This window comes from Helicoverpa zea, chromosome 29 (assembly GCF_022581195.2).
Source record: "Helicoverpa zea isolate HzStark_Cry1AcR chromosome 29, ilHelZeax1.1, whole genome shotgun sequence".
Taxonomy (NCBI): Eukaryota; Metazoa; Arthropoda; class Insecta; order Lepidoptera; family Noctuidae; genus Helicoverpa; species Helicoverpa zea.
The window spans coordinates 6,567,290-6,591,257 of NC_061480.1; the positions used below are offsets into that span (position 1 = coordinate 6,567,290).

At 37.2% G+C, this 23,968-nt stretch overlaps 2 protein-coding genes across 13 annotated transcripts in view; one reads left to right on the forward strand and one right to left on the reverse strand.

The window, feature by feature from the left end:
• The window catches only part of LOC124644000, a 73,800-nt gene that overhangs the window by 5,414 nt on the left and 44,418 nt on the right, over window positions 1-23,968 (reverse strand). For 8 of the 12 annotated variants that reach the window (XM_047183157.1, XM_047183156.1, XM_047183165.1 and 5 more), the window contains 10 exons: window positions 7,875-7,986; window positions 6,329-6,482; window positions 5,868-5,970; window positions 5,224-5,382; window positions 4,727-4,799; window positions 4,197-4,277; window positions 3,782-3,815; window positions 3,218-3,383; window positions 1,292-1,420; window positions 23-132 (listed from right to left, as the gene is read on the reverse strand). In XM_047183157.1, the coding sequence (XP_047039113.1) occupies window positions 23-132; window positions 1,292-1,420; window positions 3,218-3,383; window positions 3,782-3,815; window positions 4,197-4,277; window positions 4,727-4,799; window positions 5,224-5,382; window positions 5,868-5,970; window positions 6,329-6,482; window positions 7,875-7,986 (1,121 nt within the window). The remainder of the gene's footprint in view (window positions 1-22; window positions 133-1,291; window positions 1,421-3,217; window positions 3,384-3,781; window positions 3,816-4,196; window positions 4,278-4,726; window positions 4,800-5,223; window positions 5,383-5,867; window positions 5,971-6,328; window positions 6,483-7,874; window positions 7,987-23,968) is intronic. The other 4 variants (XM_047183167.1, XM_047183166.1, XM_047183162.1 and 1 more) reach the window with 1 other exon arrangement.
• LOC124644002 lies at window positions 9,515-12,582 on the forward strand. The gene is made up of 2 exons (XM_047183168.1): window positions 9,515-9,695; window positions 9,779-12,582. The coding sequence occupies exon 2, from the start codon at window positions 9,858-9,860 to the stop codon at window positions 10,968-10,970; it is 1,113 nt and encodes a 370-aa protein (XP_047039124.1). The 5' UTR covers window positions 9,515-9,695; window positions 9,779-9,857; the 3' UTR covers window positions 10,971-12,582.

Sequence of the window (23,968 nt, forward strand, 5' to 3'; positions counted from 1 at the left end):
TATATATGTACATAGTACTTACCCTTCTAACATAATTCTCCTCCCAGAACTGCGGGCGTCTGCCGTGCTGCAGGTAGTCGCTCAGCTTCACCACGTCCGAGAACCGAGGGTCTACCGGACTCGACTTCGACGCTAAAATATAACAAATTAATTTACATTAGCATTGATATTATGTTTTAAAATATTGCTAACTAGCTTACGAACGCGGTTTCACCCGTGTCCCGCAGTCGGATGGTGACAAAAACTATCCTAAAACCTTCTCCCGGGTCTGTTACCTCCACTCTAATTTTCAGCCAAATCGGTCATGCCGTTCTCATGTTATATCGTGACAACGGAAAGCGGGTCTCATTTTTATATATATAGATTAACTTTATAGGGGGTAATTTAACTACCTTAAAATGTTTGTGGGTAGTTTTGTAAAATCCTGCACAATAAAAGAGACTCGTGTAAGTTATATTATTTATAACTCAAAGACGGTTGAACTAAATTGGCAAAAAGTTGTGAGTGGAAGGGGTAGCTCAGCACCAGGATATGGACCTAGGATTTTTTACCCCATCCGGGTACGTTAGGAGGTCCACTTATGGAGTTTCTTGCTTCTGAGAACCGTGCAACTTGTAACCGTATTTTCATATAAGCCTGCAAAAGCCTATTTCACGAGGGTTGAATAGCCTGCAAAAGCCTATTTCACGAGGGGTGAATGGCCTGCAAAAGCCTATTTCACGAGGGGTGAATGGCCTGCAAAAGCCTATTTCACGAGGGGTGAATGGCTTGCAAAAGCCTATTTCACAAAGGGTGAATAGCCTGCAAAAGCCTATTTCACGAGGGGTGAATAGCCTGCAAAAGCCTATTTCACAAAGGGTGAATAGCCTGCAAAAGCCTATTTCACAAAGGGTGAATAGCCTGCAAAAGCCTATTTCACGAGGGGTGAATGGTCTGCAAAAGCCTATTTCACGAGGGTTGAATAGCCTGCAAAAGCCTATTTCACGAGGGTTGAATAGCCTGCAAAAGCCTATTTCACGAGGGGTGAATGGCCTGCAAAAGCCTATTTCACGAGGGGTGAATAGCCTGCAAAAGCCTATTTCACAAGGGGTTTATGACTTGCAAAAGCCTATTTCACAATAGTAACTAGTGCCTTGTACATAAATAAAAAGGCCTATTTCATTGTACATACTTCTATTTACTTTGTACATATGAGTCGTTAATTACTATAACATTTATTTACTTTTAATCAAGCTGCGAAAAGAGGTACCATAACTGATTACCATAAACTAATTCAGTATAATATACTTACGAGTATTTTTATTCAACTGCGCTAGCTGTGCCTTAGCGAGCTCGACGCGTAACTCGACGTTGGAGGCGGAGGCCGCGGACGACGACGCCGCGGAGGCACGCGTTGGCAAGCTCTCGTTTGATTCCTCGTCTAGAAATTAAAATTAATTATATGTTAATATTATTATTTTACGATTAAACATAGGTACTACAAAATGGTTGGAAGTAATTGGTCTTTCTGATGAAAATAAAAATTGTGGAAAAAAATGTCTAATTATATCCAATCATTCTTTATATTCCCACAATATTGTCCACCAATCACACTATATTTTCCCCCAATCACACTATAATTTCCCCCCAATCACACTATATTTGCCCCAATCACACTATATTATCCCCCAATCACACTATAGATTCTCCCAATCACACTACTTTCCCCCAATCACAATATATTTTCTACGAATCACATTATAGTTTGCCCCAAATACACTATGTATATTTTTCCCACATCACATTTTATTCCAACACTTATAAAGGCACAGAGTCTAAAGACATTTACAGCTTTACTACAAAAACTTAAACATCTGTTGAACACTTGTCTAAAAAAGTGGGGCTGCAAAACGGACCTTATTTCAACGACATAATTTTTTTTAGACAAGTCTTAAACTGACGTTTAAAACTTTTTGTGGTAAGACTGTTACGACTGTATCACGGAATCTCGAAGTTCAAAATGCCGAAGTACTGAAGCCATAAAGTACACAAGATCGATGCACGTGACTTAGAATGTACGCTACATCGAAGTACTGAATTGCGAATGTTCATGATACCGATGTACGGAATATCGAAAGTTTGTTATAGCGAAGTACGTGATTGCGATTGTTCTGAATCCCGATGTACGGAATATCGAAAGTTTGTGACATCGAAGTACCTAATATCGAAGGGTTTAAAATCACGGTATCTGCGGTAATTGGTAATATCAACCGGAAATGCTTTAAATATCGTATTTTGATCAATTTCCAGTAAAAAATGCATTGCTTTAATGTACTTGTGTTAAATCTACGAGATCTTATGTTGTTATTCCACGACTTTGTTTTCGATTTCTGTCGTGGTTCACATTTATTCATCATTATTTGCCGAGCCTTTCCCAACAACCACCCACCCACCTAACATTGTATTGAGGTCTGCATTATATATTATATACACTTTTTGTTTTCAGCATTGTATTGGGGCCAGGGGCGCATCAATGTTTTACAAGGAGCGACAACATAAGATCTCGTAGACCGACCCCAACATTGTTGTTGGGGAAAGGCTAGGCTCAATATAATGCAGACCTCAATACAATGTTAGGTGGGTGGGTGGTTGTTGGGAAAGGCTCGGCAAATAATGATGAATAAATGTGAACCACGACAGAAATCGAAAACAAAGTCGTGGAATAACAACATAAGATCTCGTAGATTTAACACAAGTACATTAAAGCAATGCATTTTTTACTGGAAATTGATCAAAATACGATATTTAAAGCATTTCCGGTTGATATTACCAATTACCGCAGATACCGTGATTTTAAACCCTTCGATATTAGGTACTTCGGTGTCACAAACTTTCGATATTCCGTACATCGGGATTCAGAACAATCGCAATCACGTACTTCGCTATAACAAACTTTCGATATTCCGTACATCGGTATCATGAACATTCGCAATTCAGTACTTCGATGTAGCGTACATTCTAAGTCACGTGCATCGATCTTGTGTACTTTATGGCTTCAGTACTTCGGCATTTTGAACTTCGAGATTCCGTGATACAGTCGACTGTTACAGCTTTACTACAACATTTTAAACATCTGTTAAACACTTGTCTAAAAAAAGTGTAGCTGCACAACGGACCTTATTTCAACGTCATAATTTTTTTTAGACAAGTGTTCAACAGATGTTTAAAAGTTACTCACCAGCACTATTATCACCATCGACCCTCAGCTTCGTATGTAAGAAGGAGCCGATATCAGCCGGCGCATCAGCCCACTCGTCATCGCTGGCGTCTCTCGACGTGGACCGGGAGCCGCGCATGCCCCAGCCCACGACCCGCTCCGCCGATATGTCCTGTTCATACACTTTCTATATAACAGTAGAATACTAGAGTTAGGACGAAGGCCAAATAGTGGCAGAACATTACAGATTTTCTTTTGGTTTGATTTTAGTGAATCCGAATTGTTGGAAGATGGCTGAATAGTTGGACGTAGGCTAAATAGTTGGAGGACAAAGGCCGAATAGTTAGGACGAAAGCCGAATAGTTACGAGGACAAAAGAGGAATAGCTTGAGGACGAAAGGTGAGAAAAAAACAAGATTTGCTTTTGAAGGGGTATTCTTGAAGTAAATTATATTGAGTGCTACAAGAAAATGTTAACTTTTTCATATTAATACAATGGATTTGTTTGTTAAATTCAAGAAAATAAAAAGTGAATAGATAACGTATTCGGCTAATCTTTACAAATATATTTAAATAAATACTTACTAAGTTTCCGTATCGCCATTCTTGATCATGTTCTCTATAAAATAAGAAAAAATAGTATTAGATTAAGATGTCTGCCGTAATGCTATGTCATCATCATCCTCCGAGCCTTTTACCCAACTATGTTGGGGTCGGCTTCCAGTCTAACCGGATGCAGCTGGGTGCCAGTGCTTTACAAGGAGCAACTGCCTATCTGACCTCCTCTACCCAGTTACCCGGGCAACCCAATACACCTTGGTTAGACTGGCCGTAATGCTATGTATAAAGCTAAAAAATTTATTTACTTAAACGCACTTATATAAGGAACTACTGGACCGATTTGAAAAATTATTTCAGTATTAGATAGCCCATTTATCAAGGAAGGCTATAGGCTACTTTTTATCCAGGTGCGCAGAGTAGTATTAGAATTATAACTTACGATTTAACAATGCTGCTACATTCTTCGTCCGTGTGTTCCGTTAAACTTGTCAGCCGCTGTCTTTTGGGACTCGGACTATCTCTGAAACGAAATATACCGCATATTCATTATTGTGTTAGAAAAAAGCCTAGAGGCGAATTTCAATAATAACATGAATAGGAAAGTAGTGAGTGTCAGTGTGACGAGTGACAGGGAAAATGGAAGAGGATGACATCTTGCGCCGACCCGAAATAAAATTGGGAACAGAGAAGAGAAGAAGAAGAAGACTTTAAAGTCCAGGTTGCGTCAAACTATTTTCTATCAGCTTTATTCAGTCATTGTAAGTCAAAGATAGTTGTCCTAATGAAGTAAAACTTAGAAAACTGACATTGGGACTTGAGTCTGTCTGATCTGGAGTCGAACCCACGCTCTCATATTTGATAGGCAACTGCTTCAATCACTAATCCACTTCGATTTGTAAATACTTAATGATGTAAAGATATAGTAAGATTAATACTAATTAATACTTATATAAAAGTGTGTATACTCACGAATCTGAGTTTTCTCTTTTGATTGGACTTGATTTTTCTCTCATCGGTAGTTTTATCAAGGGTGGAGGGCCGCCTGTAAACAAAATTATACGAATTGAGATTTTTAAAAATAAGAAATTATATGAAAAGCTACCACAGTGCCACAGAGCTGGCTTTACAAGTTTAACAGCTATTAAGGTTATATCAGATATGAGAACTTGAAATTATAAATAGCCCATTTATCAGGAAAGGCTAAATGCTATTTTATCCGTATACACAAGGTAGTCCATAAGATACCTACTTTTAAAAGCAGAAGGAGCATTTTCTTATGCATCCATACAAATATTATAAAGCTGATCTTAGGAACTACCCGATCTATTTGAAATTATTTCAGTGTTAGCCCATTTATTGAGGAAGGCTTGCGTTCTTGCGCAGAATAGTTCCCACGGGACACGGGTGAAACCAATGGAAGAAGCTAGCATACATATTTTTTACCTATTTACTATTTTAGTACATACCGTTAACATTAAATTTCTCCCCCGGTTTGACTTCCACGTCACTGCAGTCGTTTTTCCGCGGCTCCGGTTCGGGAGTCGACTTGGGGGACGGCTTGGTCGCGGGCTTGGGGTCTTGCTTGTCGGGGAGCTTCTCTATTGGGGTCGCTGTTGCTACTAGCCCTAAGGAAGAAATAAAAAAATGTTATTAGTAGTCAAATAAAAACTTAAATAAAAGAATATGATTTAGGAGTCGGAGTATTGGTTGTCTATACTAATTTTATTAAGAGGTCATTGTCATCAGCCTTTTTACTATCCCACTACTGGGCTACGGTCTCTTCTCATACAGGATACATACGAAGGAATGAGTGAGGAAACCGCTTTGTAGACTGTCAATTAATGTATTCCTAGCAGTCTCCCGCCCGCCGCAATTTCTAACTTTTTAACTGACGTTAGGGTGCGTAAACATCGCGCGAATGCGCAGTTTGCGGGCCGTTTGGGATCTGCGCATTCACGGCACAGTTGCCAGATGTGGACGTACCTTTACATTCGTGTAAACCGCCCTAATTTGCAGCAATTAGAGTGTACATTAAGAGGGACGTTCTGAGTGCCATCCTGAGAGATAGTTGCGCTTAGGATAAAGCTTATGTATATGTTGTGTGACATACCTGCTTGAGAATCAGGCGGTTCATCCTTATTGTTCCACCTGATATCTGTGAGGCCCTTGATGCGTAACTCCTCGGCCGTCTTCAACAAACTCGCGAGTTGGGACTGCAAGCAAAAACAACTAGTTAGTATGACAAATCACATCTAGAGGTACCTATACTTAACTGGTTCCTAGTACTGTCTGTATACTGCCGGCGGGATGGCATTCCGAGAGAGATCGAGAAATCATTATAGCAGTGCCAAATAAAGCGATTTTTTATTCTACAGGCTTGACAGGTCTAAGGGTGAGTTGCATCATGTAAGTACAATTACCGCCTGTTTATCAAATCGCCGATTTGACAGCTGGTGCATCCCACCAGGTACCATCACAATGCAATATAACACATAACACTAATTAAAACCACAACCAAATACACAGCTCCAAAAAAGTCTTCCACCGAAACACCATCAAACTCCAACTCACATGATGCACATTCATCTCCCCAGTGTACATGTAATCCAGCAACGCCTTCAGATGTTTGGGTTCCGCGCCATCGATCACGAGGACCGGCTCTCCTTGTGCCTCGTGCGCTCCTAGTAGCGTGCCGAGGAGTTCTGAACATGCTGCTAACACCACCCTGGGGAAACAAGAACATTTTAAATAAATAAAGACGTTTAGTTCGTCAACATCATCAGCATCCTCCGAGCCTTTTTCCCAACTATGTTGGGGTCGGCTTCTAGTCTAACCGGATTCAGCTCAGTACTAGCGCTTTACAAGGAGCGACTGCCCTATCTGACCTCCTCAACCCAGTTACCCGGGCAACCCATTACCCCTTGACTGGTTTCAGACTTACTGGCTTCTGACTACCCGTAACGACTGCCAAGGATGTTCAATGACATCCGGGACCTAGACTTTAACGTGCCATCCGAAACACAGTTAATGGTGTCTAAGATATACTTAGAAAGTACATACAAACTTAGAATAGTTGCATTGGTGCTTGCCTGACCTGGGATCGAAATTGCGCCCTCATACTTTAGAGGTTGGTCCTTTACCCACTAGGCCACCACGACTTTTTTTAACTAAACCAAAGACCATGAGTGTTACAACTCATAGGTAGAGCATAACATTGCCAAAATTTAAATAGGTAGGCACATGGCAGCTATATTGGGCAAAGTTCGCGAGCCTCCCCGTATTGATTTGCGTTAATCTATAATACGTGACCCAGTTGCGGCGCTACATATAATTACATGTTAATATTAATTAGCTTTATTCTCTTCTAACCGAGGTTTGTGGTTCATTTGTGAAATGTATCTGTTCATTATTTACAGTTAAATAAATTGGGGTGTCTGTTTCATCCTCCACCCTCCGAGCCAAAATTAAAATAAAAAATCATTTATTCAAACTTGGCTGCAAGACAGCACTTTTTGAACGTCAGGAATTTACATAAGACAGCCTTCAAAAGGCCCACCCTTCACCACTTCCTTTGATTTTTGCTGGGAAGAAGTAGTGGCGCAACAAACTTCCCAGCAACACATATCTGTCTGTAGGTTAGAAGAACTTGCCCTGATATTCGCAAGGGTTTAATACAGCAAACATCCATACTCTGGGCTGCTTTGTGAAAGTTTCTAAAACCCACAAGGCATCTTTGGCCCAGTAATCATACCTGGGATCCAATGCACAGCAGTAATAGAATTTAGTAGCTATGCAACTGTCATCAAATAACTTTACCGCTCTGAAGTTAGCTATTAATAATAATGGAATCCAGACCGAGATTTCAGCTGCGGCAGCTATCAGAACATATTATGAGATACTAGCGACCCGCTCCAGCTTCGAATACGTATAACAGCATTTCCCCACTATTTAAGGTATGTTAGTATACATATAAAGCTTTCTCTTTATCATTCTATCTATTAAAAAAAAACGCATGAGAATCGTTTGCGTGGGTTTGAAGATATAAGCATAGAAAGGGACACAGGGTCATAGGGACAGAAAAAGCGACTTTGTTTAATGCTATGTAGTGATATCTTACCTGTGTGCTCTCAAAGAAACTCCTCGTATGTTCTGTGGTTCCACGGTGTCCTTGCCGGCTACCTGAGTCGCGAAGCTCGGCGAGCAATACAGCGTCACGTCGCAGAACCGTTCTGAAAATAAGGAGGTTCTATTGTTAGAAATAAGTAAGTATATATTATACGGGGAAAGCAAAGAGTTGGGAAGATGAGTTAAAACCTACAGAGGGAATTTAGAGGTCCCGCAAACTAACTGCTAACTTTTAATCGACCGATAGATTGTTCATCAGCGCTCGATCAGGTATTTGGCCGGAATCAGACTGACTGGAGATTGGAATCAAGATTTTCTTAATAAAAATATTTTTTTCCTACAACCGGGCCGCCGACTGTTTAGTCTGAAGTGTGCGAGTACTCTTCGAACGCATTGGAAAATGTTAGAGAAGGCGGAAAACAACTATGGCCTTACTACAAAAACTTAAACGTCTGTTTTACACTTTATCTAAAAAAATTGTGGCTGCAAAATGAACCATATGTCAACGTCATGATCTGACATATTTTTTAGACGAGTCTTAAACTGACGTTTAAAAGTTTTTGTGGTAAGACGGCTAGGAGTCATATCATATCTACATCGAGCTATGAGATCGAGTTTATGTGACCACCGGCTAAAGGCGACGAATTGGTCAACAATAATTCCATAACCGGCACGCGCATCTAAGGCGCCAAAAGGGGTCGGAGCGTCTGAGCGGGGCGAGGATAACAATACGCGCGCTAGCTTATAACTAAAAGTCGTAAGCGCCAAATGGTTTTGTAATTTTATTATTTAGAAATGATAATTTAATAAAAATTCCTTCTACAATTTTAAAGAGTATGTATATACTCAACTACTAAAAAAGTTGAGAGGCTTAAATCGGTCCCGGTAGGTATGTTTGATATATTTTTCTCTGTTATAAAAGTTACCTAATCATGTTTCTACGTCTAACAAAATAAGGTTTATATCAAGAACTTTCAGGTAACCAAGTTGTATTTTGATCCGTTTTGTATTTACTGAGAAAAATTGAGATCCTTGGCGCCAAAAGTTCCAATTCGTCCTCTTAATGATTCTTCATCCATCCAAAAACAGACCGCGGTCAGAGTTCCTACCTAGAATCTTATTGCATAATGCATACACTATATTTGCTTATGAAGATCATGCGTCTGTAATGATATAATGTTAAAGTTCAAATGTCAATGCATAACATATAAACATTTTGTATTTAAAAATACCTTTATTTTGCGCTCTTGGAAGATAAGTGTTAAAAGCTTTTTTGCAACTGCTAAATTGTTACTTCTTTGCGCGCAAACGGCTCACCAGGTTTTGACGAAACTTGGCAGTAATATAGCTTAAAAAATACTTTATATAGCTTTATTTTTATAGCCTCAGAACATACTTTTTCCGTACTTTCTTCAGAAAGCGAGCAAAAGCTAGTATATTATAATCTTAAAGATTTCTCATTTTTTTTATTCCGATCAGTTTTTTACAGACACTTTCAAAAATATAAAATTTAATAACATATAATTTATATCGCCACGAGAAATAATAATCAATTTCGCATATAACCTGTCTAGCTGCAATTATTATGCATATACCTATACCTCTTTATATGTGTGCTACAATAATATGCATGTAAAGAAAAATATAATTTTCTTTATAAATTTAAATTGTCACAGACGCTTTATAATCTATGCCGCCGTTTTATAATCTATGGAAAGGATAACCTAAAAAACGTCCGATATTCCTCGTAATTAGTGAGTAATTTAGAAACACATTGATATACAAACATTAAATGTCGTTTCTTTGTTTACAGGTAGGTAAAATTAAATTTTAAGTACTTTTATTTCGTGTGTATCATAGTGTAATGTGAATTAAACAATAAAACTTTGTTTACAGAGAAACTCAGTTCTGTTTGATTGCCCGTGTCCAAATCACATTTGAAGTAATCTTATAAAACGACATTTATTGTCAGAAAATGGAAAAATTGAAATTTACGTTTCAAATAAAACCAGCAGTAGACGGAAAGTCAAACTATATCGCCATAACCTCAATTGCCACACAAGATGACAAAGTTTTTCTTATGCCTGAAGAGTATCAAACAGTATCACTTCACAAACATATCCAAACCTCGAAAACCTTCGTTACAGTGAAAAATACATTGAAAAAAAGATATCAAACTAGAAGTGTTTGGATTAAAACGACAGAGGACATATTACAAACATATGTGGATGAGGATGGCAATATGATTTTTCGGGACCAATTCCTAGAGGAAACTACCCAAGAACAATTGGCTTTTGCTAATAAAAAATGTTCAGAAGACTCTATAATGAAGGTTTTGGAAAAAATAATTGAAAGTCAACAAAACAAAGAAAACCAAAGTATAAAAAAGTTAGCAGAAAGGTTTGTAATTGAAAAATTTGATGGAAAAAATTCAAGTGCATATCAGTGGATGGAAGTATTTGAGAAAGAATGTGCAAGGTTCGATATTGTAAAAGAGGAACAGAAAATTGAAATATTTAGACTATTTCTAGAAAAGTCATGCACTGATTGGTATTCTTCCATGATGATGAAGCTTACTTTACATTCCGAGTGGTCAGAATGGAAATCAGATTTCTTGCAAACATATGCCAATAAAGGTTGGGCTACTAGCAAGTATGCTTTATCTTTCAAGTATCAAGCAGGATCTTTATTAGAATATGCAGTCAAAAAAGAAAGACTTTTACTGGAAGTGAGAAAAACAATGGATGAAGGTACCCTAATTGATATAATTGCTGCCGGCTTACCAGATTTTATAACAGACAGAATTAACAAGGAAGAAATTGTACACACCAAAAATTTATTTAATGAACTCGGCAGACTAGAACATTTGGTTGCAAAGAAAAAATTTATAAAAAAAAAAGAGGACACTAAAATGACTAGAGAAAAATGTAGTATCTGTGAAAAACTAAAGAAAGGTGTACGCTATCATTCAGAAGATTCCTGTTGGTTTAAAGAGAAAATAAATACTGAAAAGGACAAAAAGCAAATAAAGCTCATCAACAATTCTGAATTGGAATGTGAATTGCAGTGTGAAGACCAAAAAAACTAATAGTGCCGCCATTGATCAAAGTAAAATTGGTACTTAATAAAAATGTTGAAGTTTTTGGGATATATGACTCAGGGTCTAATGTCTCATTGATAAATTCAAGATTGTTAAAGATAAATAACAAGGAAACCAGTCATTTCAACAATACTAATTTAAAAACGATTAATGGCGTTAAAAAGGCAATTGGCATAATTACACTTGATGTATCCATTTTTAATGTGAAAAAAAAAATTAATGTCTTTGTAATAGACAAAGAAAATTTCGATTACGATTTTTTAGTGGGACTAGATTGTATAAAAGAGTTTTACCTAGTTCAAAACGAAAACTTGGAAATTAGTCAGAAAATACCTATTCATAGAAGTGAAATAGTTTCTAAGGAAACAAATAAAACGGATGTGGATTCTAAGGAAATACACTCTAATAATCTAGTAAACTTCAATGAAGACTTCAGCGAAGAAAACTTTCAAATTTCTATAAATCATCTAGACTGTCAAAAACAGGCAGTGATTGATGAATTAATATCGAATAATAAATCTGTGTTTGCAAAGGACAAATACGACATAGGACAGGTAACAGGTTATGAAGCACACATTGATCTACTAGTAGAAAAATATTGCAGTAAAAGGCCATATCGTTGCACAATGGAAGACAAGAAGGAGATTGAAAACCAGATAGCAAAATTATTGGAAAAAAATATAATAGAAGAATCATATAGCCCATTTGCAGCACCAGTCACATTAGCTTATAAAAGAGATGAAAATAAAAGGTCAAGATTGTGTATCGATTTTCGAGACTTAAATAAAATTGTTGTACCTCAATCACAGCCATTCCCTCTTATTGAGGACCTAATAGTAAAAACAAGAGATTGCAAGTTTTTCTCAACATTGGACCTAAACTCAGCATTTTGGTCAATACCTTTACGTGTCACAGACAGACACAAAACTGCATTTGTGACACAAGAGGGTCACTACCAATGGACATGTTTGCCGTTTGGCTTGAAAACCTCCCCAGCTATATTCCAGAGAATAATGTGTAACATAATAAGGAAGCACAGGCTTGGAGAGTTCGCAGTATGTTTCATTGATGACATTTTGTTATTCTCAAAATCATTCTCTGATCATATCGGATATCTGAAACAACTATTTCAAGCAATTAAAAGCGAAGGTCTAAAACTAAAATTCTCTAAATGCACATTGGCAGCAGACACAGTTAAATACTTGGGTCATGTAATACAGAATAATTCAGTGAGGCCGCTGAAAGACAATTTAATATCGATAAAAAATTTCCCGACTCCAAAAACACAAAAAAATGTGAGACAATTCCTGGGAAAAATAAACTTTTATCATAAGTATGTGCCAAATATAGCAATAAAACTGGAACCATTGCATAATCTATTGAGAAAAGGACAAAACTTTAACTGGACTAAAGCATGCCAAGAGTCATTTGATTTAATGAAACAAATATTATGTTCTCAACCAATATTAACAATTTTTGACCCAAACCTACCCATACACATATACACGGATGCTAGTATATTAGGAGTAGGAGCAGTCCTAAAACAGCCACAAGAAAACAATGAAGAAAAACCGGTAGCATATTTTTCGAAGAAATTGAATGAAGTACAAAAAAGGAAGAAAGCCATATATCTGGAATGCCTGGCAATAAAAGAATGTGTAAAGTATTGGCAGCATCTGTTAATTGGTAGGAAATTTACTGTTTTTTCAGATCACAAGCCATTGGAGAATATGAACATAAAGTCCAGAACAGATGAAGAATTAGGCGATCTAACATACTATTTGTCACAATATGATTTCCAAATTAAATATTCTCCTGGAAGATACAATGTTGAAGCTGATTGCCTGAGCAGGAACCCAGTCCTTGAACCAAATGAAAACCTAGAGGAACAGTTAAAAGTAGTCAACACAATAACACTAGAAGATATCATGAAAGATCAGCTGAAAAATGAATATATACAGTGCAGAAAAGACAAGTTAATAACAAAAAACAATGTTTACTATAAGAAAGTACAGAAAAAGGAAAAAATTGTTATATCAGAGGAATTCAGCATAGAATTTATGAAGAATGTACATACAAATCTAGGTCACATAGGAATTAAACAGATGCAAAGAATGATTAGCTCAGTGTATACAGCAGAAAACATGACAAAAAACATTAGAATAATCTGTGAGAGTTGTATAATATGTTTAAAGAATAAATCAAGGGGACAAAACAAATATGGATTGATGTCCCACTTGGGCCCCGCCACAAGACCCTTTCAGATATGCTCTATTGATACCATTGGAGGTTTCGGAGGTTCCAGATCAACAAAGAGATATTTACATCTGCTAACAGATCATTTCACTAGGTATGCATTTATTTTGACATCAAGTACACAAAATGCAAATGATTTCATTAAACTGATAAGAAACTGTGCAGAAACTCAAGACATTGAATTGATGCTCTCAGACCAATACCCAGGTATCAATTCTAAGGAATTCAAGAGATATTTGGATGATAAGAATATTCCAATAATTTTTACGGCGGTAAACTCTCCTTTCTCAAACCCTCTTATTATAAAACGCGGTATCAAATAAGTATCGGCTTTTGTACTACCTTTAATCCACCTTTAAGTACGACCTTGAAAAAACGTTATTACAAAACGCAGTTTATCGCAAGTCCTATTACTATCTGCAGTACAAAAGATAAACCATCGAGCCCCCTAGTTTAACTGCAGTACTTAGTCGACAAACGTCAAATTCCGACATTATTTACTTTTGAGGTTATTTGTTTTGTGATGAAAAAAACGAAAGTGGATATAAATATGTGTGATTTGGAATACTTGGATGTGTTAGAATACTATTGAGAGTGTCCGGGGACCCAACAGAATGCGTCATCGACAAAATCTCTTCAAATTACCTGACGACAATTTTCGATATAAATATCGATTTACGTTTTTCGAAATAATAGTCAATTGAATGCATGATGATAATCCAGGATGATCCTATGATGCTCAACTGGGCTCGCCATAAAGTAAGTAGCCTTTACAGTGCAAGTAGGTTGCCAAAACATCCTAATTAATTGTATAAGAGTCAAAGTTTTTATTATGGATGTTTGTTTATGTTCCACGCATAAACTACCACATAGATTTTGATGAAACTCCGAAAATATATCAGATTATCATACAGTCTATTGTTTATTTACAGATTCAAGACTATTTTGGCGTTTTGCACGCCGTATCTCTGCCAGTAATATGCAATGTTTGTAAAAGACTGGAAGCTTGCTAAAATGTAGAAAAATGCCTAGATGAGAAAGGGAACAAGATTGTGTGATGAAGAACAGTGTCCAACATGTATCAGTGCATTTGACTGTATAAATAGACATCGGAATAAAATATAATTTTCTACTTTTATGTTGTTTCAAATGTTTCATTTTCTTTTGGTAATTTAATGCACACGATATTCTGTGTGTAAGTTATTGTGCACTTAATTTTGAAGAGGTTCTAATTAGATGCACAACGTCTTATTTAATCATTTAAATCGGGATGAAAATAATCCAAATTATTTCTAACCTAAAAACAAAACATAACTCGGAAACGCGCGCTGACGTTCCGTTATACGCGCAAACTCGATAGTTGTTTAAAAGAGAATAATTGGATCATATGTATATCGTTAAAAGATACTAGAAATATAAAATTACCTTTAAATAATAAAAAGTAATATTTTCAACTGCAGAGATATTTTTTTTATTATCATAGTTATTTATTTTTCATCAAAATAGACTTAACAAAATAATGTAAAAAGGAACTGCGCATAGAATTCGGAACGATTGAACGAATGATTTAAATATTTGTTGCTTATAATCTGTGGATATTATTTGAACCATAGACAAATCGAAGTACTAAACAGTCTTCTCTTAGTCTACGTTTTGTAATAAGGATGTGAAGACTATCGTAAGTACCGTAACAAACCAAGACGTCTTCAGTCGGGTTTAAACCACTACTTGCGGCAGTTTTTATAATAAGAGGGAAATGGTTTAAACGAGAGACTAAACCAAACATTGGTCAATAAAATCAGATGCCAGGTAAACGAACACGAGACAAAAACAGCATGGACAACTATAGCACACAACTGTGTAAAAAAAATACAATGAAACGGAGCACACTGTTACTGGATATGCTCCAAAGTACCTACTTTACGGCACAGATGTTACGATTTTGCCAAATGAGCTGAAATTGAAGAAGACCGAGTATGATTTAATCCAGGCCAGGAAAACTGCTTTGGAAAATACAATCAGATCACATAATTACAACAAGACAATTTACGATAAAAACCGAAGACATATAGAATTCAAAGTTGGTGATACTGTTTTTGTAGAAAATGGAAACAAACTGAATAGGAAGAAGCTCGATGAATTGCGACTCGGACCCTACAAAATCATAGAAAAAATATCAAACTCAATTTACAAGATAAACACTGGCCATAAGAAATCAGAGTCAAACTTTTTCCATATCTCGAAGCTAACACCAGCCCCTGTCTGCATTGGATGATTATTGTTTCATCTTCTCTAGGAGGGGAGATGTAAAGAAAAATATAATTTTCTTTATAAATTTAAATTGTCACAGACGCTTTATAATCTATGCCGCCGTTTTATAATCTATGGAAAGGATAACCTAAAAAACGTCCGATATTCCTCGTAATTAGTGAGTAATTTAGAAACACATTGATATACAAACATTAAATGTCGTTTCTTTGTTTACAGGTAGGTAAAATTAAATTTTAAGTACTTTTATTTCGTGTGTATCATAGTGTAATGTGAATTAAACAATAAAACTTTGTTTACAGAGAAACTCAGTTCTGTTTGATTGCCCGTGTCCAAATCACATTTGAAGTAATCTTATATGCATATACCTATGTCTTTACATGTGTGCGTGAGTTTTGACAATCAACTATCTATATGTTACTGTTAAAGCTCGATTACGGTAAATTTTAAGATTTAAGCATATCTTGGCCACCAATGTGTTTCGGATGGCACGTTAAACTGTAGGTCCCGGCTGTCATTGAACATCCTTGGCAGTTGTTACGGGTAGTCAGAAGCCAGAAAGTCTGAAACCAGTTTAACCAAAGGTTGCCTGGGTAACTGGGTTGAGGAGGTCAGATAGGGCAGCCGCTCCTTGTAAAGCACTGGTAGGTACTCAGCTACATCCGGTTAGACTGGAAGCCGACCCCAACATAGTTCGGAAAAGGCTCGGGAAATGATGAGTAGGTAAATGTAAGTATTTTTTTTAAATGGAAGATATTTTCAGGCTTCTACTATTCGAATTCAGAATATGATAGGTTTTAAGCAGTTCGACTGCTGACAGCTAGTTGTGAATACGTATGTTGGTTTCAGGAATAAAACAATGATTAATTCTTATACATTTACTGAAATTGACTATTAGTAGGCAAAACCGTAGGTACATATTATTATATGTATAGGTATCCGACTGGACACGTTAAAATATGTTTTTTTTTTTAATGTAAATTTTAAGATTTACCAAAAAGTTCGAATTGCCTTTTTGGACATACTTTAAAGTTAAGAATTGATAACTCTTTTAGGTACTGGAAAATCTTAGAATTCACCGTATTTCTAGCTTTAACAGTGACATATACAAGTATAAAAATTGCATATCTTTAAGTGGGCGTCAAAGAGGCGGAGGAATCAACATCGACCGACCAATCAAGGAGTCGGAATTCATACCTTTCGAATTTCAAAATGATACCTAGTTCTCCAACATTTGCATTAAGAACTGGCCACATTATTTTGAATCTCGAATGCTATTTTTAGCGCAAAAAAAAACTGGTTTTTGGCGCGCTACTTTTTATTTTTGGAGCCGTTTTTATTTTTATTCGTTGCAGTTTTTATTTTAATATAGATATTTTTGAACTTTATTTTATTTTTATGTAATTTCGAGTTTTTTTGTGTCTGTTGTGAAGAACGGTGTTCAGTCTATCAGATTTACATTTTAATTATTTAGCGTCTAAGACGTCATTATTTTATGCCAGTCATCTACTCATATCAAATTGGTGAGTCCCGGCTGTCATTAGACCATTTTTGGCGTTTTTTACGGGTAAACGAGCCAGAAAGTCTGACAACCAGTGTTACCAGTGGGTTTCGGGTTGAGGAGGTCAGATAGGTAGGCGGCGATGCTTGTAAAACACTGGTACTCAGCTACATGCGTTTAGACTGGACTACCCCAATATAGTTGGGAAAAGGCTAGACAGATGAATTCAATTGTATCTAGACGCACGGCAGTATGTCCGCCAAGTTCGAGCAAAAAAAGCGACACACCGGCCGTGGGTTATATTACACGAACCATTTCGGGCCAAATTCGACCCCCCTGTAACTCAAAATCTATTTTATTTACGCATATCAAATTTCTAGTATCTGTTGAGACCCCCTCACTTATCTAAAATACAAAATTTCATTAATATACCTATTGTAGGTCTTGAGATATTGACGTCAGAAAATCGCTATTTTTACTATACACTCACTGACTGACTGATTCACTGACTCACTCATCAAAAACCTAGACCACTTCCAATGGTCGTATTGACTTGAAATTTGGCATGGAGGTAGGTCTTTATGTCAAGGTAAAGGGAAAAATCTGAAAATGGCCAAGTGTGAGTCGGTTTCAAAATAATGAAGGTGTTTTATACCCGGTGTAAATTTATACCCCTAAGGAACTAAAACGAACTAAATTTATCTATATTTATATAATATATCTTCGAATGGTTTGTATTTAGTTTAGTTAGAAGTAAAATAGTGTAGTTAGAAGTAAAATAAAAATCTGAAAACGGCCAAGTGTGAATCACTTTCGAAAATAACGAATGTGTAACTTTGATCCACGAACATAATATATGATAACATGTCATGTCAGTCAGTTGGTAAATCTAGTCCATTTAGTTAATCTAGTTCATTTCTTTGTAAGAAACATAGTGCATATTAAAAAATCTAAAAGATAGTATAAATGAGACATTCCTTTAACTAACTTCATCATAAGAAAAAAATAAAATAAACAACCTTACAAAAAACAATGAAATCCCACCCAAAACAAAAATGTGAAAGACTGCCAAGTTCGATAATATGGGAATGCTTCGCCTATAAAAGAAGTGAGATCTGAATAAGTACCAAGTTCCATACACATACCTCAGTTAAAAATAGTTACTTTTTAATGATGTTACTTGGCAAGTTTTAATAGAAAATTAAATACTTGATTCGTTGCGTTTAGTAGGTTTATAACAAGGTGTATGAAAACTTTCCAAGTAACATCATTAAAAAGTAACTATTTTTAACTGAGGTATGTGTATGGAACTTGGTACTTATTCAGATCTCACTTCTTTTATAGGCGAAGCATTCCCATATTATCGAACTTGGCAGTCTTTCACATTTTTGTTTTGGGTGGGTTACTATTTCACAAGCATTTACATTAAGCATTTGAGCTTGGTCTATGAAATGGATCCTACATCCTCGTTGGTCTAGTGGTCGCAAGCGCGGCTGCTATGCCCGAGGTCTCGGGTTCGATTCCCGGGTCGGGCCGAAATAGCTTTGTGGGTTTTTAAAAACCTTGCACAAAGCAGCGCGTAGTTGGAAGTTGGTGATAGGTTCACCCATACATAGGAGAGCACGTTAATGTCGGTCCTGCACCTGATCTCTCTCCGGTCGTATCGGATTGCCGTCCCATCGGGCTATGAGAGTCAAGGAATAGTGAGTGCACTTGTGTCTGCGCAAATGCTCGTGCACTATAATATGTCCTGCGCAGCTGGCTGATCTACCTTATATGAGAACGGCCACCGTGGTCGAAATCGACCGTGGACGCCATTATTATATGAAATGGAAACCAGTATTCCATTTGCCAATACATTTGCCCGACCCTTACGAGAAAACAGTAATATGTAAGTATTATGTAAATGTTGAATAATAGCCATTCTTCCGTCTGCAGTCTAGACTGCGCTCGCTTCATACTGTTACGAAACAGATAGTTTATTTTGCTTTGCACTTTTATCTTAGATTGGCTAACCAACTGGAGAAGGCTTTGCCGTGCACAGAGGCACAGAGGTATGAGAGCCTTCTCTGCTAGGCTAGGAGAGGCATGAGAGCAATGCTCAGCTTCTTCTTCTTACCCAGTGAGCTGCGGATTTAATCACCTGACACGGATTTGAGAAAACTTTGACGTAGAGTGGCTTAGCTCATATTTGCTATGTACATACAGTAGACTAGCTTCAAACAGCAGTTTTACCCGCGTCTCGCCTTGCTTGAAAAGTTGGGTAAGTATCTAACACAATCAGTCCAGTAGCGACTCAGTTTAGCACGTTTAAAGAAAAAAACTCATCGGCTTTACAATATATATTAGTAAGAAGTATGGACGAAAACGCATTGAGCTATCTAGGCATCACTATTTCTTGAATGGCTTGGCCCCCAGCGCTCAAATTGACAGTCTCTTCGCATAGAGGTTTCTGCTCAAAGCGGTTCCAGTTGTTCAAATGCTCTTAGACTTTAATCATTTCAAATTGATACAAAAAACGACGAACGGGGAATACCAAATGTCATGTATTTTTAGTTTAAAATAAATTAGGTTTGGCAAGGCTAATAACTTTTGAACATTCTGGATTAGAAATTAAGCTAATACTTAAAATACTAATACTAATAAATACTAAAGCCCCGCAGGGCATCTGAGGCGGATGACGGGGAGTAGCGACCCCGCGGGGCTATATATCCGAGTGCTCCAGGGAGAGTATACTGTCCCCCATCTCCGGCTTGCCGGAGTGAAGCATGACGGGGGATGGGTCTCCCGCCTCTTGGCTTGCCTTCATCGGCCGGTCAGAGTGGAGTCGCTAGAGTAGGGTTAGCAGCCCGCTCGGAGGGTAGGTGCCTCGTGGTAAGTGGCGAGTGGGCCGGTGATGCTGGACCCACAGGGAGCGCGTGATCTGCGTTTAAAGTTCGCCGAGGTATCCTCACCCTTCAGCCGCTCATGTACCTGTTGCCCCCTTGTTGCGATTTAGCGACTGATTCCCGGGGGCCCAGTAAGTGAGTTGGCGAGTCTCCACCTGCCATTTTTACGTGTATTTATTAGATTGTTATCGGCAGGTGCCATAGTTCCCGTAGTTTCCCCATTCCTAGTCCACTAGCATCCCATCACAATAGCCCAAGTAGTTTTCATCCATAGTTAGCAATAGTTTAGCACAGAACCGGGGATTGTGCTTGGGTACATTTCTATAGTGTATACAGGGATAATCGTCGGTTTTGTGTCACCATTTCATTAAAGTTGTCTCAAAAGGGCTTCAGCGTGTTGGCCTCGGCCCCACGTTCGCCTCCCAAAAATCCGGGACTCTATAGTCCCGAGGTCTGGTAGAGACATACAAGATTATAAATACTAATACTAATACTGCTACTGCAGGTTATTATAACTTCTTTAGCTAGTTTCATTCATGTGGATGTACCTTCCTCAAAGAGATGTTTGCAACCCCTGCGGGGTGCAGCAGGGCCAACGCCTGCAGGGGCTGCGGGATTGTCCGTGCGAGATTTTGATGATTTTTGACGTCGTTAAAAAAAGGTGTATGTACCTTAAAACTAATAGTCTAGCAAGAATTTTTCCTTTATTTGCAATGCCCGCGTCCCTGAAAAACTACTTCCCATAGCCGCATAAAAACCCGCACACTATAGCTTACCGACACTGAAAGAATTTTCCACATCGGTTCAGTATTTTCGGAGCTTTTACCAAAAAAAAATGTTTCCTCATTATAATATTAGTCTAGATGACACGTCATTAATCACGTTTTAGATATAAGAACAACTGATTAATTCACGCATTTAATCAATACATTAAAATGCGTGAACCTTGCAAATTACTATGGTAATTTATTTGGTGAATCTTTAATACCTAATACTTTATGTGTGAAAGACAAATACAAATACAAATGGTTTACAAATACAAATGGTTTATTGCTTCAAAAAGTTTACATTCTTAATTTTTGTGTTTGGAGCTCCCCTGTAAGCAAGTAATGCCTGTGTTGGGGAGCTCCGCTCTTCCATAGCTAAGCAACACAAAATCTAAACTAATTACAACTACGATTTCCTTATCTTATTTGTGTATGTGTGGGTGAGGGTGTGAGTGAGTGTGTGTGTGTGTGTGTGTGTGTGTGTGTGAGGGTGTGTGTGTGGGTGTGTGTATGTGTGTATGTGTGTGTGTGTGTGTGTGTGTGTGTGAGTATTAGTATGTTGTGCATATGCTGTTTATAGATATAGGTGTGAATTATTTGTGTGATTGTTACAACCTGATTAGCATAAAAATTTTACTTAATGTGTTCCAAGAGTGCCTCGGTGTCGTCATAATTTAGTAATTTTATCCAATTTGTTAAAGATTTTTTACATTCGCAGTATTTTTTTGGGTACACGTTGATTTTATTATTAATTTTATTATAAAGTAAAGCTGATCGCTTCAGGTATTGTGTCCCGGCAAATACAGTTTTTGTATGGGGAATTTGAACAATTAAATCTTTCCTTCTCCGAGTTGTTTTGATTGAGTCATATTTTAGGGTTTTGTGCATTTTTAGAATTATATGTATAATGTATAATTTACGTACTGATAGTAAATCACTTATCTGATACAGGGTCTCAGTAGGGTATCTCAATCTTTTAAAATACATTATTTTGATTAGGGCCCAGGATGTGTGAAAGACACAGGATGTGTTCACACCAGCGGAGTTTACGCACGTTTACTTAAGGGTTAATATAAACGTTGTTGTTAAGTCACCGAACGTTACCGATTTTTTGTAGACGCACAAGTAAAGAAGGACGAGAGGAACGAAATAAATTACAGGTATGTTTAAATATGTTTAAATTACAGAATAATTACGTATCAATTTATGGAGAGTTAAAGATTAAATTAAAAGACAGACCCTTGACTTTAACCCTCTTATTATAAAAACTGCCGCAAGTAGTGGTTTAAACCAGACTGAAGACGTCTTGGTTTGTTACGGTACTTACGATAGTCTTCACATCCTTATTACAAAACGTAGACTAAGAGAAGACTGTTTGGTACTTCGATTTGTCTGTGGTTCAAATAATATCCACACATTATAAGCAACAAATATTTAAATCATTCGTTCAATCGTTCCGAATTCTATGCGTCGTTCCTTTTTACATTATTTTATTCAGTGCATTTTGATGAAAAACAAATAACTATGATAATAAAACAAATATCTATGCGGTTGAAAGTATAACCTTTTTGTTATTTAAAGGCAATTTTATATTTCTAGTATCTTTTTACGATATACACGATCGAATTATTCTCTTTTAAACAACTATCGAGTTTGAGCGTATAACGGAACGTCAGCGCGCGCATCCGAGTTGTTTTGTTTTTAGGTTAGGAATAACTTGGATTATTTTCATCCCGATTTAAATGATTAAATAAGAGGTTGTGCATCTAATTAGAACCTCTTCAAAATGAAATGCACAATAACTTATACACAGAACCTATCTCGTGTGCATTAAATTACCAAAAAAAAGGAAACAACATAAAAGTAGAAAACTATCTTTTATTCCGATGTCTATTTATACAGTCAAACGCACTGATACATGTTGGAAACACACGAGGGGGCTCGATGGTTTATCTTTTGTACTACAGATAGTAATAGAACTTGCGATAAACTGCGTTTTGTAATAACGTTTTTTCAAGGTCGTACTTAAAGCTGGATTAAAGGTAGTACAAAAGCCGATACTTATTTGATACCGCGTTTTATAATAAGAGGGCATAGGTTTGTCTTGGTTAACGTCTTAAAATACAATATCAAGTCAAAGCTATAGCCCTAATCTAAGCCGATTGCTCGGCGGGTCTCTAATACTCTATGTATACGACTAAGGTTCTTCCTGTCCAATGCGCTGTTAAAGTAAAACATTTGAACGAACGAATCATAAAGGTACAAGTCCACGACGAACCGCAAGACGCACGCGACGGACTGCAGTTGCCGTCTGCTAGCGACACTACTGGTTTTTATGCAACAGTGATTGCAAGAGCGGCGACACTGCGTTCCGGAGCCCATCTCGGACATACACCTTAAGATGTTCCGCTAACTTAGCACATATACTATACTTTTTTATATTTGTTTTGTCTGCAAAATGTTAACGATGTTATTTCATATAACATTCTAGATAAATATAGATTTTAAGCAGACTGTGTCTTATGAATATTTAGCAGATTTTATCTAAAAATAATTTAGAATGATTTAAATTGGTGCTGTGTGATCGAATTCTGAAATGAAAGGAGGCCAGCAAACTGTGCAGTACAATATTGTACTGCTACGTTAGATAGACGACCAACTGAAAGCTATCCTAGGAGAATCTCTGCATGCTCAGAAATGAGGTGATCCACAGAAGAAACAAAGTCACCGACATAGCCCGGAGAATTGCAAAAAAAATCTCAATCATTTATTCAAACTTGGCTGCAAAACAGCACTTTTTGAAAGTCAAAAATTTAAAGAAGACAGCTCCCAAAGCGCCCACCCTTCACCACTTCCTATGTGTTCTTGGTGGCAAGAAGTGGCGCAACAGCGTATTTACAGTATATACATGGCTATTACGCAAGCGTGTGAAACTAGTCGCGAATAGATTGGAATTCACTTTTTATACAAAGTCTTCCGATATATACAGCAGCAGTACGCAAATACTCGCATATATTTTGTAGTGGCCAAAGTATCTTGCTTTGTTCCATAATATACAGTGCTAGTCCGCATGCAAACTAATCGTGTAAGCATTGGAATAGGCGCGAAAAACTACGATTCCAATCTATTCGCGAGCAGTTGCATGCTCGCCATTTTGATTAAAACACGACCTAGCATTTAATGTTAATTTAAATATTAATAATGCTCGTTCCATTAAAAAACATTGTATTAAAAATTGAAGTTAGTGACGAAAACGAATCGCTGCAAAACCAACTCCACGTAGTCTTGTCTGCCCTACCCCTAGAG

Excerpts from the sequence above, each read along its gene's own strand:
- LOC124644002 (XM_047183168.1), top strand. The coding sequence starts at position 9,858 with ATGGAAAAATTGAAATTTACGTTTCAAATAAAACCAGCAGTAGACGGA.